This window comes from Halyomorpha halys, unplaced genomic scaffold, assembly GCF_000696795.3.
Source record: "Halyomorpha halys isolate HHAL.00 unplaced genomic scaffold, Hhal_1.1 Scaffold450.1, whole genome shotgun sequence".
NCBI lineage: Eukaryota > Metazoa > Arthropoda > Insecta > Hemiptera > Pentatomidae > Halyomorpha > Halyomorpha halys.
The window spans coordinates 770,102-790,909 of NW_027111919.1; the positions used below are offsets into that span (position 1 = coordinate 770,102).

A 20,808-nucleotide genomic window follows, 5' to 3' on the forward strand; every position below is an offset into this window, starting at 1 on the left:
AATAGTTTTTATGATATTTGAATCTGGTCACAATACCGCCATCTTGGTTTTGTATCACGAAGTTATTATAACAATGAAACTTGGTTAGTTTGCTTTTTGGATAAACAAATAGCAATATTAAAATTATACATAAAATAAAACATATCAAAACCCTTTAAACATCAAAATATACTATTCACTAAAAAAGAGCATATTACAATATATATATGGATATTCTTAGTTTTATCATATTCTAATTTTGTATCATTTCCTCATTTAGTCCTGATGAAATTTTGCAAAGTGGGGTGAAATGTTGGTTACTAATCAACTACTATTTAAAACTACTACAGCTATAAACAGAAAATATTTCCTTTAAAATTTATTTATCCTCTTTCTTTGAATAACTTCCATGAAATCATAATTACATAACACAGCAATAAAAATCAAACTTAATATTGAAAGGAAAATGGGAAGTGATGAACAGTCATCTGTATGATATAAAAGGGTATATATTAATTTCGGAATCGTTCACAACACAATAAAAAATAAAACATAAAAAGTTCAAAAATGGTTTATTTTTTTAATTAAAACCATTGTTGGGAACAAATGTTTAATTTTTGGGTGGTAATGGTGGCAGAACCCCAAATTAATACATACTCCTTAAGCTGAAAAATTAATAAACTAAATTACCATCTCGAACTCCATCCAGTGAGGGTGACCTCCAAAGAACTTTTTCTTGCTCCCAATTGCCTTTTCTCGGATATGAAACTTGCTTCTGATTGATATCTTCCAAGGTATTGACTAAAAATATATTTATGTAGAGTAAATATTTAGGATCAATGAAATGTGCATTAGGTAATAAATTCAAACTAGTAAGCGTGTTAATTATGAAAAATTTTATGATGAAGTATTAAAAAAAAAAAAAGAATTATTTTGGCTAGTCTCATAAATCAGTGAAATAATCTAAAGCACCAGACAAATATTTTTTTCTGACTTTAAAAGCTGTTGTTCATTAACATCTATGGTTTCTTTCTTGAGCCTAGCACAACTTCCATGAATATAAAATATCTCAACAATATATTTTTATACTTGCAAATAATATAAACCTTGATAAAATTATACTGAATGCATACCTTCGTGAACTTCATCAAGCGACGGGGACCGCCATACTGACTTCTCATGGTGCCATTCACCATTTTCTCCGTTTTCATTATTTACAGTACCATTAGGTTTTTTATTACTGACCCAACCTAAACAAACAACAAACTAAAAATTAGGATGAAAACAGAGATTATTATTGAAATTTATTCATTTAACTATAAATATGATTAATTAGAATTAATTTATATAAAATGAAGTTCATTAAATAAAAAAATGCAAGTTATTACCTTATGGTTTATCATTTGAATTATTTAATGATTACAGTAAATAACAAAAATCTCATGTGCCCGCTTATAAGACTTTCCCAACTGCTCTGAGTACAAAGTCCAAAATTGAAATTGTTTCTATCTTTGCTTAATATTGACCTATTTAATATTTTCATTGTTACTTTCATTATCTCGAATAAGTACCAAGAAGGAAGATTATGGTTTTTGAGATATTCCAAAAACTGAAATGTAAATAGGTTTCCATAGGAATCTGCCCAAGTACTTTCCGAAACAGGATTGTGATTTTAAAAGTTCAAAATGATATTTGCTAATGGTCAAGTTTCAATTTTTTTTTTTGCATTGCAGAGTTAATTACCTTTCAAATAACTATAATACAATTTACTGAAACCCATTTATATTATTTCTCAATATTCATAATTGGCCGAGATATGGCCTTAGGAAACATATAACGTGCTACCATTTTGAAATGAAAAGGTAGATGGTAATGACGAGTTATCAGGATCATTTCCAGGTGACCGATAACCTTGTAGCCTAATCTCAAAAAAATAGGTCAAGTAGTTTTGGAGAATAATGTGGTTGACGAATAGAAAGATTTTTTTTATTCTACATATTTCAAAACGTAAAAACTCAAATTTTGAGCAGATTAAAATTATATCCTTGGTTGATTACAAAGGTTTATTATTGAAACGAATATAAAATAATTTTCTCTTTGACATTCTGATACATTTATGATTAAAACTGATAAAAAAAAAAAAAAAAAATAACATTTTAAATACCATTTGTATTGGTGTCAGAATCACTATATTGTTGCGTTTCATGAAGTAAGAAATCTCCTGTAATCTTTTTCTCTTCTGCAGCATATTTATCTCCTAGTTCAGAAATATTCATGCTGATCAAGCTTGAATTATTCATATCTTCTAAATAGCCACTTTCCTGAAAAAAAAAAGAAGATTCAAAATTTTTCAAAATTCAAAATGAGTTTTCAAAATAATTCGAATATAAGCAGATACTCGTCACTTCAATATGTTGTAAGGAAGAGTGTTTAATTGATAAATCTTTATTTAATCAACCCAAAATTTTACAACTATTAATTATTCAGTTTACTTTAAAATATTATTTTTTTCCAGTCAAAAAAGTGACACAAATCAACATTTTCAATAAAAATATATTTTATCAACATGAGATTCTCCTATATTAATTTTTTAATAATAATTTTCCATAGAGGATACATTGAAATTTGATAGTCTACTTACTCCTCACATATGCTTTATCAATATAATTATGATATTTGTAAAAATTAAAGTAATGAATGAGTTAAATAAATAAATCATTTGAAACAAATATCACATTCAATATAAAGTAATTTATGTAAATATATTTCCAGTATTTCTCATCAGCATGATTAGATATTATTACACATTATATAAAACATCCAGTGCATAATAAACCTGATGAGACTGGACTGCTTGTTCTTTAATTAAAATTTACTTAAGTTATCTTGTTAATAAAAATGTCAAAACTATAAAAACTGATTGTGTTTAATCTAAATTTGTAAGTAATAAAGATTTTGTTCAATAGCAAAATAAGTTTATAGTCAATTAAAAAATGAATCTAAACCAAATCATATATAATCCAAATAAAAATTTGTATGCTAAATTATTGAATATTATGTGTTACCTGGTGTTGATGAAAAGTATCGTTAAAAGACAAATCTTTCGTCTCAGAATTGGGATTGTCAACCACTGATTGGTCTAGTGTAATGTTGGCTACTGCTTTCTCGACATCGTCAGTCACTACTTCCATGTCTTTCACACACCTTTCAATTACATCCTCTCGCCCAATTTCCCTCAAAGCTTTTTCAAGTTTGTTTCCTAAAATTGATAAATAATTCAGTGATTAAAAAGGATAAGTCTTATCAACAACAATGCATTGTCTTAATTTTAGTTATTTTTAACCAACTTTTTTTTTCTCCATTCAACAATTACAAAATAGAATTTAATAAAAACTTTTGAGATCACTTTTAGTAAAATAAGAAAGTCAAAATCATAAAGTTTACTAAAAATTAAAAAAAAAAATTTAATATAATATATAATTATTAATGTTTACAAAAATTTAGGAATGGAAATTTAAAGAAAAATTTTAGGAGAATTTATAGGAACTTTTGAAAATTTAGATAAATTAAAAAAAAAATTGTGACTTTCATCATTTATAACTGAACTATGTAGTTCTGCTCCTTTCAATGAAACTTGAAGAGCTGCCTCTTAAAAGGTTATATCTGACACTTCTTCAAACTTTTGAGGAATAAAAAAAAACATTTTAACTTGGAGCAAATTAATATATTTTTAGTTTTGGTCCATAAGAGCTATCAATCATTAAGGATTAAGGACTGATTCATTGCTAGATGGATAAGGTCAGAAAAATGTTTCTGGAGTGAAACACCACTTTGTTCAACTTTGCTGAATAACCTTTTTAGAAGAAACATTTTAGAAAAAAATTCAATTGTGGAACTAAATTTGAATATTTCAGATTTGAAGATAGGAGTCTACTCCAAAAACAAAAGTACATGTCTGAATACAATTTTTGAAACCTCACTGCCATAATATTAAAAAAAAAAAAAACTTTTTGCCGTTGAAATACAAAAAATATTTTTAATGTTTGCCATTAATAAGTAAATTTTCAATGTATATGAATATGAATATAGCCTATTCAATTTTAAAGTGGTTAATACTCACCAGTGGCCTGTTGACCAAATGTGTTTCTCCATAGCTTCAGGGCAAGGCTGGTCCTCTGTGGAGATGTGTAAACCTCTTCCTTAATGATACTTACGTCTTGGTCGCTCAGCCCTAGTCGCAGGGCCAGTGGCTCCCAATCGTCTCCGAGTACCTGGCATAGGTCAGCGAGCACCATATTTCCTTTGATCATGGTCTCTTCGGTGTTATAGACTACAATAATAAAATTTAATTTAGAAAAGATAAACTAATGAAGATCAAATTTAATAAAACAAAAAAAATAGTTAATACCATAATGGTTACAATTTAAAAAGAAGACTGTTGTATTTTAATTTTACACTAATACTGAAATAAAATTTATCCTATTTACAAATCGCTATCACAATATGTATAAAAGCAAATAGAAAAGTGAGTAAAAACACTGAGCTTTAGAAAACTATTTTTAATGATTTTTGGAAAATTAAAAAAAAAAAAAAAGATTATATTTTAAAGCACCAACAATTGCAATAATTTTATATTTATATTTTACAAATGAATCTAAAATCTTGTTTAATTGGGCTCTGAATCTTAAATTAAAACATTAGCAGTAGACACCAAGGTAATCACTCACTATTATTGAATATGAATTATGCATAGCTCAAAATGATTTCTCATTATCTTGAAATTCAATTTATGGATTTCTAGATATTAAAACTAATTAATAAGTATAAGCCACATCATCATCAAGAATCCTTTATGTACAGTTCCAACTATTAAAAATTGAAACCCAATTATTAAGTTTTCATGATTAATCAATTCGGGAGACAGCAAAAATGATATATAGTAAACATTTTAATAAAATCGATATGTCTTCCTTTATTATGATATAAAGTATATTTATTTGTTGTTTCAGTATAATATGCATTAAACTGATCTTTATATTATATATAAGACATTTAAAATTTTATTTTGAGATAATGCCTATCTTAAATTTTTGTAAAAATTGAAATAATACTTAAGACTTTCCACATCAAAATCCTTCCAATAATAAAATTTTGGGTTGGGAGAAATAGAAATTCGCAGATAGAAATGACTATTATTATTATTTATTTCATTCAATTCAATAATTTGACTAATTTTTTATACCAAAAATTGAAAATGTCACATCATTTTTCTTTTATTTTTGATCTTCAAAACACTTGTTCATTCTTAAATTTTTAGTTAAGTTTTTAAAAAATTTCAAATATTTGTTGAGTATTCATTTAGATATATAACTGAAGTATATACCAAATTTATATTGAGTATAAATTATATAAAAGCAAAAATTAATAAAAGATGTTCTTTTTCATTTCATATAATGTGCCTTGTCTATTTCTCAATTTTAAAAATAATTTAAAAGTTATTTAATTACCTGTTTGTTATAAACAATATTGATTTTTTGTGAATAAAAATTTCATGTAATATGTGGTTAAAGGTTACAAACAACACAAATTAAAACAATTTTATTAGCAGTTTTCTAATTATAATTCAAATTAAACATTAATGCAATAGATTTAATGGGTTAATAATAAATAATAAATATATTTCAACAAAATATCTTAATAAATATTAAATAATTGGGGAATTTTTAATACCAGGTTGAATACTTCTAGGCAGAGAATAAGATCTCTCGCTTAAATAAAGATCACTGCCATATGGTGTTCCATCTTTAACAATGTTATCCGGTAACACTATATTCAGAGAACACACCGCTGTCTGTAAGGGTTCACCCCTAGCCACCTACAAGCAAAAATATTATTTAATTTTGCAATAATATAATACTAAGAATGCCTAGATCCAGTAATGGATCATTGAGCCACCTATGTACGCACTATCCTGAAAATTTTAAATACTCACTTTAGGCTGTGACATAAACAGAAGCCTTGCGACAGGTTTGTCATCAGGATCCCTCAGACGGACAGTAAAAGGTAGCCTGTTCTCTTTGAATGCTGTGAAATTGACAGACAGCTGTTCTCCAGATTTTGTAACAGGTATCAAATTACCAGCAAATTCTAGATATATAGGCTTTCCTTCCAAAACCTTGAAAAAGAAAACTCGAATAAATAAAATAATGTTATAGCCAAAGGTAGTAGTTATATTACAACGGAACAAGCAACTAAGCAACTACGCTCAGGGTTCGCCTAATTCTAACTAATTCTCCCCATTAAGCCAAGGTTTACTTCATCAGCACCGTTGCTAATAATCAGAGCCAGGATTTTAGAAAAAAGTGACAAAATATATAATTAGATAGAAAAATTTAACAATTATTTATTGGTAAAAATACTAATAGCAAAATAAAAAATAATCATATTCAAAAATAAAAATAATAAAATAAATATTTGTTATAAATATATGATTGTCATAAGGATATTAATAGTTATAAATATTTGTTCTTTATTTTTATTTTCTTTAATTTATTTTGTTCATTTTTATATAATTGTTCACATATTTTTTACATTCTACCATAGTTTACTTTATATTTCATGTTATCATATAGTCTTATATAGCTGATAATATTTGTAGTTTTTAGCTCTCACAAAGCCCTGAAAAGTTGGCTCTTAAAAGATAGTTTTAATACAATTTGGGTCTGCACTTAGACCATCTTCCTTAATTAATGATATACGGTCAATCAATGATCTTCCAATATTTTAAAATAATATTTAACTTTCGAGTCAGGGAAAAAAAAAAATTCTTTCAACTATATTAAAACTTATGGACTATGTTCTTTATTTTTCTTTAGATTAGTTTTATATTAACACTTGTTTTGTTATTTTCAATCTAAGCACTAAGTCCTAATTAAAATTAATTTGTTTTAAATTTACAAAATTGTTGGCATAAAAATAATCAAGTATGCAATATTTTCATAAATATGATAAGTAAAAATTGTTTAATTACATCTATATGGACCCCTACAGGATCAGTTGGATTGACAGTAAAACCAAAAATGGACAATAAAGCAATAAAAGGTTAAAAGATGGATCACAGAAAAAATTTTGAATGATTGGTAATGGTAACTATAGGGGAGAAACAGTCCAGCCAGTAAGCTTAATTGTCGGGACCGCTGAGAAATAAATATTAACTGCCCCGAAATATTCCAAACTGAGCCCCCTGAAACCCATGCTCCAACACACACAGCAGTTGCATCCATAATTATGAATGATAGGGTCGGAATTTTCTCCGTAATCCATCTGTCTTAACCTTACAATCTGAACGTTCATTTTTGGTTTTACTATCAATCTGATAAACCCTTAAAAGCACTAATGCAAATAAACATTTGAACAGCTGATTAAAAAATAATAAAACAAATTCAGATAAAATAAATATTACATCAAGATGTCTTACAAGTATATATTACAAAATTAAAAAAAAAAAAAGCACAAAATGAACTGCAGTCATTGTTAAAAATAAAAATAATCAAGATAAGGATAATCTGTTCCTTACTTCAACATCTCGACTTTTAGCAACTTCCGTAAAGTGTTCCTGATGTTCGAGAGTTTTATCTTCCCTGTCATCAGTCATTACAAATACCCTCAATCTTGCTTCAAATGAACTGACTCGTTTAGCATAAACAACGAACCTAAAAAAATTATAAAGTATACATTAATAGAACAAATATATAAAGTATACATTAATTAAGTGAAAGTAAAAACCAGATGAATATAACTTTAGATCAATAAGATAAATTCTTGATCTTACTTAGCCATAAATGGGACATGGCTAGCTTCATTGTAAAGTTGTGAAGCCATGTTAGTGGCGTTACTAACATTACGACAATCCATAAGCCAAAACCTGGCCGATACTGTAGTCGTGAAGGAAACACAATCTTTAACAAATGTCAAAGGAGTTGAACCAGTGACATCTTCCCACTGAGCCTTCGCATTTCCTCCTGAATGAAGGAAATATTATATATTAAACACAAGTCTGACAATAATGAAACAATTATTTTACACACAAAAATACTTTCATAGTATACATTAGCTGACTATAACATCTATGTTAAAGATAAAAAAAAGTTGGTAAGTATACCTGTTATGCTGCATAATAAACGAAGGGTGGGAGCCTCGCCACTGTACTGGTTGATCATGCCCTTGTTGGCTGCAGTAGGGACAGGTAAAGTAAGTGTAATTGGTTTATGGAATTTCCTCCTTCTCGGCTCTACAGTAACGATTGGTGAAATTCCAACACGGTTACCTAGAAGCCTCGATACTAGATCATTATTGATTGGTTGTGCCTAGAATAAAAATAAATATATATCAAAAACTTTAAACAAAGGATAACAAAGATACTTGACACTTTGTATCATAACAATTTATAATAAAACTAAATTATGCAACAAAGCACTATGAAATAATAAATTTGTTTTTTATCAAGTATATATTTTGGATTTTTCCTTTGAAGTTTTGCCATTCATAACTTATTTACCTTACTAAGAATCAAATCATTAACACGATAGGTTTTTGTCATAGATATGCTTCATTGCATAATGACATTCTTTGATAACACTAGTTAAAAGATAAAATATTTTGAAATAACGTGAGTAACTTACTTGAAGGCCAACTCTAATTTTCTTGGTTAGAGCATTGGGTGGAAAAATGGCTTGGACTTGAGGAACAGCAGATGACGATACCACTCCTCCTTCGGGGCCTATCACGTGCACTTCTTGCCTGAGGCGAGATACAACAGCCAAGTATTGAGGAAGTTCAGTGGTAACTATCCGTGCGATACGCTGGGTGTCATCTAATGAATAACAAAAAAAAAATTATTTCTTGATAATATTTCTAACTAATTATTAAATCAAAAGTCTAATTATACACAGAAATATAAAATGTACTAATTTTATAGGCATGTCCTAACATTAAAAACTTAAAAGAGGTTCATAATTATAACTTTGGGATCCAATTGTATCATTGATTTCAAATTTAATATAATACTAAGAAAATGAAAAGTAAAAAATTCCATACCAATCAAATTTAAAAAGTTTAAGATGCATAATTAGACAAATGCTACAAATTTAATTTTTTTATTTGTTTTGGCTACAATGAAATGAAGATTTATATAATAAACCATCCTAAAATTTATTTTAATTGTATGTTGTTGTTTCATTAGTATAGTAAACTCTTGACTCATATAATTTATGAGGATTTAATTTTGAAGAATATTAAAATTTTTAAAAAATGGTGAAGCACATAAAAATTTATTCTATAAATAAAAATTGGAATTCACAAAATTTGTTAACAATATAGATTAGAAATTGTTAAATATATACAAATTTTAACCTTAAATGAAATAGTAAAGTGTAGTAGTTTTGCATAATGATTTTTAAAAAAACAATTTATATAATTTAATTATTTTCATATTTTCTATTCATATACCACTGATGGCAGTATATGTCTTAGTGTGCTTTTAGGCTAGAATGTATATAACATTTTTAAATAAATTTTCTTATGTAGGGTAATTAAATAGAAGAAAAAATTACATGTTTGTGATAAAAAAAGACATTCTGAAAAGTTATTTAAACAGATTAGTTGGATCATAAATCAATAATAACCCATACATAAATATATGTATAATTACCATCAGCCTGAAAACTGTGATTAAGAATATCCTGAACAGCATTCTGGCTTTCTTCCAAACAATGTTCTTTCCACGTCGTCCCATTGTCACTCCTCATAACTATAAGCTCCCTCTCTTTTCCTCTCAGCGATACAAAATGTGGCACTTCAATGATGATTGGCCTAAAAAACCAAAACGTTGTATAAGTATCTTCTATGTATTGAAAATACTTGATAAAACAGTGAAGTTATAATTAATTATATTAAAACAGTGGTTACAACTGTTAGTCCCTGAGAGCTTTATAGTCAGTTGATATATTTTAACAGGTAAATTTATTATAACAGTGCTTTAAAATTCTCTTTAAGAAAAACAGTTTTCAAACATTTCCAGGGGGGGGGGGCCTCTCTTTGCCCCAAGTTGGGAATAGGGACGGTCCGCACTTGGTTCAATTTCATGCTTATTGGTAAGCAGATTTCTATGGGTTCGGAACATGGTGACCAGATATACATTCCTTTCGAAAAAGGATGACATTTATAAAATAAGAAAGACAAATACAAAACTCAATATAAATAGTAAATCCAGAATTCTTTTAATATGTATATGTATTTTTCTAACAAATATTTTTCAAAATATGTACAAATATTAATCAGTTAATATTATAATCAGTTAATATTATAATCAGTTAATAAATTATAAAAACAAGGTTAAATAAACTGCTCTCTGTAGCCATTTTATAAATGAAGTAAATTTTTTTATGAATATTTTTGACTTAGAAGTATTTTTCTCATTGAATATAAATCTTCTTTGAATATTAAACAATCATAAAACTCTCTGTATCCCATGCATGAAATTATATTTCACTATTAGTATTCCTTATATAATCAGTTCACTTGATTTCTTGTTCAACCCATTGAATGTTCATGCATGAAAACACTTTCCACAGTGGGTCGAGCAAAGAAAAATTCACAATTTTTTAAAAGTTCTTTTATTTTGTGAAGTATGTCACCCATTTCATTTGTAGCAGCTGATAAAAAAATCATCCCCATTATGAGCTCCTATAAACTTGGTCAATTAACTTGCCATTTGCTATATGAATCCCTCATTGAATGGTAAGTTAGATTGGAAGCTGTCAAATGGGTAGGGGACCAATTTTTTTTTAGACTCATCCATTCACATTGACTAAATTTGAAGAGATGATAGTTAAAAAATTATATTTTTCAAATTCATATGTGGTAAATACAAAACATATGTCATATTTCCCATTTTTGGGGGGAAAAGAGGATAAACTCTGTAAAGATGAAAGTGTCCACCGTATGTCTGGTTACTCAAGTTGGGGACCAAAGTAATAAACAAATAAGTATAAGTAAAAAAGAAGAATTTAAAATTATAAAAACTTTAAATTTTTTTCATCAATAATTAGATATACTAAAAAATGTCTTTACCCCAAGAATTTAGTACCAGCTGGTGAAAGTTCAATCAACCTAGATGCAAGGGCCTGTGCTTCGGAGAGTGGTGGTGAGATCGCACCCCGACTCCTCAGGTAGCGGCAGGTGAGCCTTAGAGGAGCAGGAGCAGCTCTCGGTGGTACCACTACGTTCAAGCCAGACCTCCTGCAGCCCCGCATCGCTCCACCTCGAGCGTCCACCAGAAAGCTTACCAGGAAACTAGAAAAAAAACATCTCAATTATTTAGTAATTAAGATAAAAATTAAATAAGAATCCTTATTAATGATACAGGTTTAGAAAAGTTGCTTAACAACATGTCAACAACAAACTTCAAAGCTGAATGATATTTTCATGAAAAATTTTAGATGTTTTAAAGTCCTTAAATGTTTTTAGTATGCTGAATCCAAATTATACCTCTTTCTTTTATTGTGAAAAGTTCTTTTACGAAATAAAATTGTAAAACAAAATTAAGAAAGAGTGGAAATTTAAACACAAAGGGAACAGTAATAGTTGCAATAAAATTATCAAATAATGAATCGGTAAAACAAAAAAAATAAATAAATAAAAAATTTCACAAGTAATACACTATCAGTATAAGGTCAATGTTGACAAACTAATACCATCCTTGTCATATTTTTGATTCTTCTCAATTCTTATCAAATATAAGCAGTAGGTGAGGTTTATTTTAAACATTAACATTCAAATACACCAACCAAATCCAAGTCCTGTCTGTCAGTTAACTGATTAGAAAACTCTATGTTGTATTGTATACCATAGCAGCTTTTTACCAATATACTCATTGTTAGGTTTAATCTTACGATGCTATTAATGAATAGACTAGAAAGGTTCCAAAAAAGTGATAACAAATAATATTATTTAAATTTAAAAAATAAAAAGATAAGCTTCCATTAAAAAAAAAAAAAAAAATATGTAGCTTAGAGGCTAAACTACAAAGCTATAAATAATTGCTTATGCTTCAGAAGTCCAAAAATATCTTCATAACATTTTTAAAAAATAAAAAATACATATAACTATTACTTATACAATAAAAATTTATGTAGTGAGTAATCATTTACAGACTACTTGGTAATTATTAATTTCTACTAACTCAAAAATAATTGAGACTTTCAGAAAATTGATGAAGATAATTCACAGGAGTGAAAATATTCAAAAATGCATAAGTGCAGGAAATATATTGCATAAAAATATAACAAAAAATATAGAAGAAATATGTAAATATAAAATGAAGTAGAAGATAATTCACATGATTACGCAAAAACTTTAATGAGTCCTTCTAAATTTACTTTTTTTAAGTCCGATTCAACTTGAAAAGATGATTAATAAATTCTTCAATTCAGATTCGTGAATGAAGAACATACATATTTTTATCAGAACAGTAATTTTATTACCTATTTCAAAGTAGTCAAGGCTAAATTACCCTTTTATTCGAGAAAGAAAACTTGAAATATTTAAAAGAATAAAATTAAGCATAAAAAATTTAAAACCTATTTTAAGCCTGCATGTCAATTGGGAATCCTCGACATGCCACATTGTGGCACCTGTACCTTCAGTTAGGAAACCCTGCTCAAGATAGTTCTTTTTCTTTTTTTGAATAGTATAAAAATCCCATCGTTGATTTTATCAAATTTCTTTGATTTTACTAAATTTTTAACTTAAGTCTTCTCTTCCCATTTTATATAAATGCTTTATTTATCAATTAAAACCGACAATAATTGAAGAGATGATTTTGATATGGAAAGATTTTTATATACATAATTGAACGTAGATAGTTCCACTAATATTAATATAAAGAAAATATTTAAGGTAAAATATACAATTAAGAAATAGATCTAACTTTCTTCATAAGGGGCTACAACATACAAGAACCCAACAATCTTAAGATTAAATTAAAATTATTTAACAAACAATCAAAACATGTACAAACACACTTCAAACATATAATCAATGAAAGGACACACTTAAATTAACAAAAGTTAAATAAATACATCTCTGACAAACACAAATACAAAATGAACTATAGCAAATCTATGAGGTAGGTAACCTTATGGTACAATAAGGAGATGGTCTGGGTGTTGATCAGAAATAATATATAAGAAACAGTGTTGGCCATTAATTAAATGGCAATATATTCTAGCTGAAACTCGTAGTCAGATCTCCGGCTCAGGCAATATACTAGTCCTGATGAAGACCGACAATGTGGGTTGGAGTGCCATAATTTAATAAATAAATGTATATGTTAATTTTGACGACTACTTTTACTATCTTTCTTCTAGATATTAAATTTTCTAAATTCTAATATTGTGTATCAATAGTTCATCGCTAAGCACAGCAATATTGAGACAAGGTCTAAGATGTCGAATTAGTGCATGTTGAAAGTGATAAATTCCCCATTCCTAAAATATCCATTATATTATGAAGAAAAATATAATCTATGTAGAACTAAGAAAGAAAACTACAAGAAATAAGTCCACAATGAAGTCAAATAAAATTATATTAAATATAATTGATAAGTTTTATATTTTGTAAATATTTTTTTTATTATATTTAATTAATAAAGATTTAATGAAGATTTCATACAAAATTAAACTAATCAGACCTTACTTTTGCTTCATATAAGTTATATAAATATTTCTATTTCAATTTGGTAAATTTGTAATAAAAAAAATTTGTTCATTAGTACTTTCTTTTCTAATAAATTTATCTAGTAATTTATAGTCATTTCAAAACCCATTAATTAATGATAAGATTGATAAATATATATACCTGTATGATTATATATACTTATTTATTTACGACAGAACATACAAAGCGAAACAAGTTTTCAGTTAGCAGCTAATAGCACGTTTCAATATTTTTGTTATAAGTTTCTAACATATTTTGAGGTTTTTACAGCATGAAAATCCAGTTTTTTACTATGACACCTATCTTACTATAACCAGAGTTGGGCAAAAATTAGTGGCGATAAAACTATAGCTAAAATTTTCAGGGGTACAATTAATGAAGCATTATCAAATAAATATTGCATCCATATCAATTTTAGCTATATTTTTTTTTTGCAACTAATTTTTGCCCAACTCTGACTATAAAAATCAAATTATTTACACTATTTACAACCCAAAACAACAAAACTAGTAAAATAAAAAACTAAAGGAATACCACACTATTAAACAAAAAACAAATAAAATAAAGCTATATAATAATGAAGCAAATAAATTGAGTGATATACAGCAATTAAATACTAAAACTTTAATTTTTTCTTTTTATTCATTAGAAAGCCTTTATATTTACAGTGCAAAACAAATGGAGTTACTGTGCAAAGATGATTTATTAGTTTTTATAGAATTAAAATATGTATACATATCTAGTATTATACAATGTATTAAAAATACATACAACACTTATTGAAACTGAAACATGCAATAGTTAAAATGATATGATATATAATTATTGAATAACATGTATCAGCACGAGATGAAAAACATAATGATGAAATGTGTTTAGTTATATTTTTCCCAAGACGACAATGACAAAAAAAAAATATTGAAGCTAATTTCACACTAAACAGTTACGAGCAAAAAGTAGCTAGCTACCAAGCAGCATGACATACATTAGTTCGGATTAACTTACTTTGTCCATTGACCTTTGCTGTTTGGTAAAGATCACACCGAAAACAACAAAAGAAAACAATATATCAAAAACTGAAACGAAACAATGTTAATTAAAAAAAATACACTTTTGAAAAAAAAAAAAAGCATGAAGACATAAAAAAGACATTCTCTTACAAATTAAAGGATTAAAGTTAGGTATTTATATGTTTATGCTACATTAAAAAAAAAAAAAAAGAATAGCATTTGTTTGTTTTAATTTCAAAAAGAAAAAAAATACTGTTAGAATCAATCAACATATGTTATGACACCACCGCAATCTATACCTGTCTCTGCACATCCCAGCGCTCTTCCCTTCACCGAGTCTCCTCAGTGTAACATTGAGGTTATGTAACCTAATGGATATAAGCACACAATATCAGTGCACTTATTTCATAAAAAAATAAAATTTAAAATGCCAAATACTTTACCACAAAAATTCAAAATGGTGTTAGGGTTAGTCCAGTTGCAACTAGAAAAAATCAAAATTTTTTTTCAACAAAACATGCAGATTATTGATTTATAAAAGCTGTTTAGTCGAAAGAATGAAGTAGAATGTTTTTAAAAATAAGATAGATTTGAAAATGGACAAAGAAAGAAAACAAATATGATTCATTAACCGTAAATAATTATATAAGTTTTCAAGTAAAATTGATGAGAAAATAATTCATAATGTGCATACATGCAATAACAAAACCATCAAATCTACAAGCTGGCTCTACGTCATTTCTGAAGCAGTATTGCACAATAATGGTAACTACCTATTATAGGAATTGGAAGGTTGATTAATTTATTTTCTTTAAAAAAACAAAAAAACAATTGAGCTATATTGCATACATTGTATCGACTGTAAGAATTGAAGTTCAGTATTGTTCAGGAATGTGCAAAATGTAAACAAATCAACATTTGTGTGTAATGAGGGTAAAATGCTGGGAAAAATATAGCATAAAGAAACTCTTCCTTGAATATCACTTAATGGCTTTGTGGCAGAGCAAGGAACACCTGAATTTGAGGAGTAATCAATCTTAGTGGTAGAGCTAGGAACACCTGAATTTGAGGAGTAATGTTTCTTTGTGGTTGAGCAAGGAACACCTGAATTTGAGGAGTAATCAATCTTAGAGGTAAAGCAAGGAACACCTGAATATGAGGAGTAATCATTCTTTGTGGTAGAGCAAGAAACAACAGAATTTGAGGAATAATCATTCTTTGTGGTTTATCAATATTTTGATGCAAAAAGCAGAAGAAAGTTTTGAATGTTATTTGCTATACTCATTTTCTAGAGCATTCAATTAGGTTTCAAGTGAGATATAATTTTTAATGTTTGAATAATTCACTTTTAAACATCTGCACATCTTTTTCTTTTTCTTTAATTGATAATTAAATGTATATTAAGACATAGAAGAGCAAGATGATCATTGGGATTATCATTTTTTTTTTTTTAGACTATTTAGTTTAGAGGACCACTATATCAAGGTTCACTTTCAATCTGTAAGTTGTCAAAAAATAAATCAATTAAATTTAATAATTTTTTTACATTTCCTGACACTAGATCAAAAAAGCATAGGTGTTTAAGTTTTATAATTGTATAATTCAATTATATATATTATTTCTGGTGGATGAATTCTGTTTTCAGAAAATGGGTCAATAAAAGGATGGTACCGTTTGAACGAGAGTTAATTAAGTTTCATTATTTTCTAAACTGATTATTCAAAATTTTTATGAGTTATTTTTAAATAAATGACCATGAAATATTGAGTCTAGAAGCCAGCATCAAAAATAAACTTAATCTCAAGCTGAAGCATATCAAAGATATAATGGAGTATGATTTAACCAAAATGATCTTCAGATCTGCTCTGTTACTTAAAGTTTACCTCAAAAGATCTTCAGTTTTCTTTAAGAACATTTCTATTTATTTATCTATTTTTATTTAGTTTCTTGGGCAATGTTAATTGTGTTGAATTTCTGGAAAGTCTTAGAGCGGGCATGATTTTTAAATTGAACTATACAATTTTTATATATTTATTTATAACCAGACTGGCCTGGTGGACCCCTACATGGTTATTAAAACAATTAGATTTAATTGATAATTTGGGAGTTTAGCCTCAAGCAAAAAGATACCATAAAAAGATTAACAATGTTATAATTATTAAATGATCTTAATTAATTCATATAAATAAGAAATAAAATAACTGACTGCAATTATGGTCAGGAAATTTATCAATATTAAAGATCAAACATTTTTTCACCCCACCTTTCACTTAGATCTGGGTGGTGCAACTTCCGATGAAAGCCGAGAATAAGAAAAATTCCTATATAAAAATAAATAAATACAGAGTTCACAGTAACTTGAGCTGAAGTGGAAGTCAGTACAAGACTTCAGACCTTTATCCTAGATTGCTGACCAAATTTTCTGTACCTTAAGAACATTACAGTTCCTCAACTCTGAGTCTTTCAGATTTATGTTAGTTACTTTAATTTTATTTATATTTCACTGAGTTGTTTACATTATTACAATATATATAAATAATGATGACTATAAGGAAGTCAACTTTTTCGACCCTAGAAAAGAATTTAAAAAAATTAAAATTAAATCACATTTGCATAACTGTACCAAGCAGGGAAAAAATTAATGCATTCCATAAATCTGATTGGAGTATTCAACTTTTATTTACCCCAACACCTTTGATTTATAGTATAATGTAGTGCTTTACATTCATGCGGTGATGTTACATAACATATTTACAATAATTATCCAATTCGTTGATAATTTGATTTTTTAAATATATTAAAGAAACATTGTATTAATAAATGTTTTATTGGATAAAAAGCATAAAAACTCATATAAATGGCAAATTGGATAGCACATACCCAACATGAACCGGAGTTTGAACTATTTCCACATTGTCTGGCTGGCAGCTGTTCAACAAGTTCTCCTTCTTCTGATAGGCCATAGGTTCACCAACTGGAACTAAATTTAATAATAAATGTCCAACTACTGTTTGATGTAAGACAAGGGTTCAACATAAAGGAATTACAATGGTCCCTCAGTGTCAACAGGACACTATTGTTATTGACGTGAAGGTAAGTAAACATGGGTGGAATAGTTAACACAGGTGATATAGACAAGAAACATTTACAATTAAAAAGTAACAAGAAAGAAAAACACAAAGCACCAAATTTCTATTTATTAAGTAAAATTAAACAATAAATATTTTTTTGTTTGATTTTTAAAGAAATATAAAACTGATATAATGTAATTAAATAATATAATTTAAGGCATGGAGAAAAATAATTAATTATAAGACTTTTTTCCTATTTATAATGTTGAATTGAATTACATTATTCATTGTAATCAATTACAACATAATCCATAAATATCAAGTATAAATATTCGAAAGTCGTTACCATGATTTGACAGATTTATATTATCCTTTATAGTTCAGGTATTATTGATATTTTGTCCATGATCTTTATTTTTCTACATATTTCCCATATTCGTATAATATTTATTAATAATATACTGGTATAAAATTGCATTACTTGTACGAGTAATTGATTTTTGTTAATTAGTTAAATAAATTAACAGTTTGTTTAGTGAAATTCTGTAACATGACAAAAATGAGTAGTAAAGTATTATAATAATAACTTATTTGCAACAATAAGTATAATAATAAATAAATAAAAAGAGTACTAGAAGAAAGACCAGAAGATTTTAAATTAACAAATCAAATTTACTGTAATTTCACATCAACATCTCAACAGCAAAAGGGAAAGGCCAATTAATTTATCTATGTGTATTATATATGAACACAAACTGCATTAGATTATTTCAAAATATATTCCTAAGAATAATACTAAGGAAATAAATTTGAAATTTAAAATTTTGATAAATAATTTAATTTAAAAAAAAAAAGAACTAAAATAAATGAAACATGAAGATAAAGTTCAATCTCCAAACTGAGCTCAGCCCAGTTTTGTGATACTTTTCTCCACCCACTCTAGACTAGACTTTAGAAAAATTATAAAGTCCAAAGCAAATTCACATGTTGTATTTGACCATTTGCAATGATTCATAATAAATTTTTCTCTTTGTTGACCTGGAATAAATTATTAGTTAACTTTAAACTAAATTTCATTAGTTGTTTCCCTTTTTCTAAGTAATCTTATGGAAGAATGGATTATATAAATGTAACATAATTATGTATAATAACATAAGGATCCATATATGTTCTTGTACTGTTAGTCACATATTCATAAAATATAGTTTTTTTTTCTTGACTATTTTATAATAAAATGTTCAATAAATACACAGTTTGAAGGAATAATGATACACTAATGAACACTACTAATGAAACTAGGTACAGCTAGCTGCACAACGGTCAGGACCTAAGATCTGCACGATGGACTGGCCATTGACACTTGATTAATTCATAATTATATTTACAAAGCATTTACGTTACAAATAAACATTATAATTACAAAAATCAAATAATGAAACCAATTTCCTAGAACAAAAACCTATAATGAGGTTATATTTTTTAGAACATTGTTCATATCCTGATAGTATTTCACATTGTTATAATAATTAGTGTCAATTCTTCCTTAAATGATAGTAAAAAGGCAAAAGTAAAAAAAAAGTAATACCCAATTTGTCGAATTTTCCATTTTTACAAAAACATCAAAGTCTTATAAAATAACTAAGATTTAACCACATAATTTTTACATTCAAACATTAAATTTAAAATTAACAAATAAATAAAAAGAAAAAAGATTATGTTTATTAAAATCCTTACTGAATGAATCCCTGTTGTGGTCATTTTCATCCCGAGTAACATCAATTTTCACTGAATCATCTCCGAGGGACTTCATATCGTCCACAGTCATATAGCGGTATTGTTGCTGGTCACTAAGCATAGGATCTTCCCCTGTAAATTTAAACAAATCGTAAATAATTTTAATTTACAGATAATACTCAAAATTTCCTTCATTAAAGAGAAAAAAATTGTTATAAAGAAAAGCTGCAACTATAACTTTAAAATGCAGTGTAAATGCTATCTTTCAGTAGAATATAAATGAATAAAACAGCTGACTATCTCGGCTCTATAGCGTGTTCATAACATGGTATTCAGCTCATAAACTTCATAAATACTATCAAAACTAAAGCTACTGCTGCATTTAAAAAAATATTTACCATATCTGTCCCTTAAGATCAGTAAACCTTTTAAAGAAGTGCTTTAGATTTAACGGCCTATACTCTATAAGAAATTTATTAAATTGATTAAGAACCTAAATATATTTTGAAAAAATTACATTGTTAAATATAACAGAAAATACATGTTACATACAGCGAAACCTTCATTAAATGTACAATTAGGAATGGATGAAAAATATTTTTAATAAGAAACAAGATTATAAGATAATGTAATCACTTACAGAGTGTTTCTGATCAGATGTTTCTCCAGTCAACTCCTTCAATCAAAAACTATTTATCTCACTGGTCAAGAAGTTTGTTGGATGATAATATAAGTAATGTATTTTGTTTAAATAATAATAATTTATCATACTAAACAATAATTATCCTAATTAAATTAATGTATGCCCATAAAAGATAATGTTTAAAATATTAATATTTTTTTAAAAATATTAACTGTCTGATTTTTTATCATTAAAAAGATAATATTGAATTTACTTTATGAGAGGCAATATTAATTTTAGCTTGAAAGTTAATTATTTTTTTTTTTTTAAACCATGAAAAAAAAGAAAATAATAATAAAGTTGGTCCTTTAAGGAAAGCTCTGTCCAGTAAGGAAAGAAGTTTGCAAATAAAATTAGTTTAGTAATATTATCTTATCATTGCTATGATTCAGTCTATTATCAACTCAGTATCTATAATTTATTTCAAACAGAAAACACATTATTTTGATGTTATCATAGGAATGATAGTATCATTAATTTTTCAGGTTAATCTAATGTTTACTTATTGATTAATTAATGACACTCTGTCAAGCAATAAAAGCATAAAATATTTTCT

The 20,808-nt window shown here is 27.1% G+C and overlaps 1 protein-coding gene across 4 annotated transcripts in view; it reads right to left on the reverse strand.

Annotated features, from left to right (window-relative positions):
• LOC106682906 (ankyrin-3-like) overlaps nt 1-20,808 on the reverse strand; it is a 52,494-nt gene that overhangs the window by 10,358 nt on the left and 21,328 nt on the right. Inside the window, exons 17-32 of one of the 4 annotated variants that reach the window (XM_014424028.3) lie at nt 19,571-19,702; nt 17,646-17,745; nt 15,065-15,133; nt 11,110-11,331; nt 9,689-9,849; nt 8,661-8,851; nt 8,141-8,345; nt 7,811-8,000; nt 7,556-7,691; nt 5,972-6,154; nt 5,710-5,854; nt 4,100-4,309; nt 3,045-3,238; nt 2,144-2,300; nt 1,113-1,229; nt 670-780 (exon numbers count right to left, since the gene is read on the reverse strand). In XM_014424028.3, the coding sequence (XP_014279514.1) occupies nt 670-780; nt 1,113-1,229; nt 2,144-2,300; nt 3,045-3,238; nt 4,100-4,309; nt 5,710-5,854; nt 5,972-6,154; nt 7,556-7,691; nt 7,811-8,000; nt 8,141-8,345; nt 8,661-8,851; nt 9,689-9,849; nt 11,110-11,331; nt 15,065-15,133; nt 17,646-17,745; nt 19,571-19,702 (2,523 nt within the window). Of the gene's footprint in view, nt 1-669; nt 781-1,112; nt 1,230-2,143; nt 2,301-3,044; nt 3,239-4,099; nt 4,310-5,709; nt 5,855-5,971; nt 6,155-7,555; nt 7,692-7,810; nt 8,001-8,140; nt 8,346-8,660; nt 8,852-9,688; nt 9,850-11,109; nt 11,332-14,760; nt 14,779-15,064; nt 15,134-17,645; nt 17,746-19,570; nt 19,703-20,808 lie in introns of all 4 variants that reach the window. The other 3 variants (XM_067049837.1, XM_067049836.1, XM_014424026.3) reach the window with 3 other exon arrangements.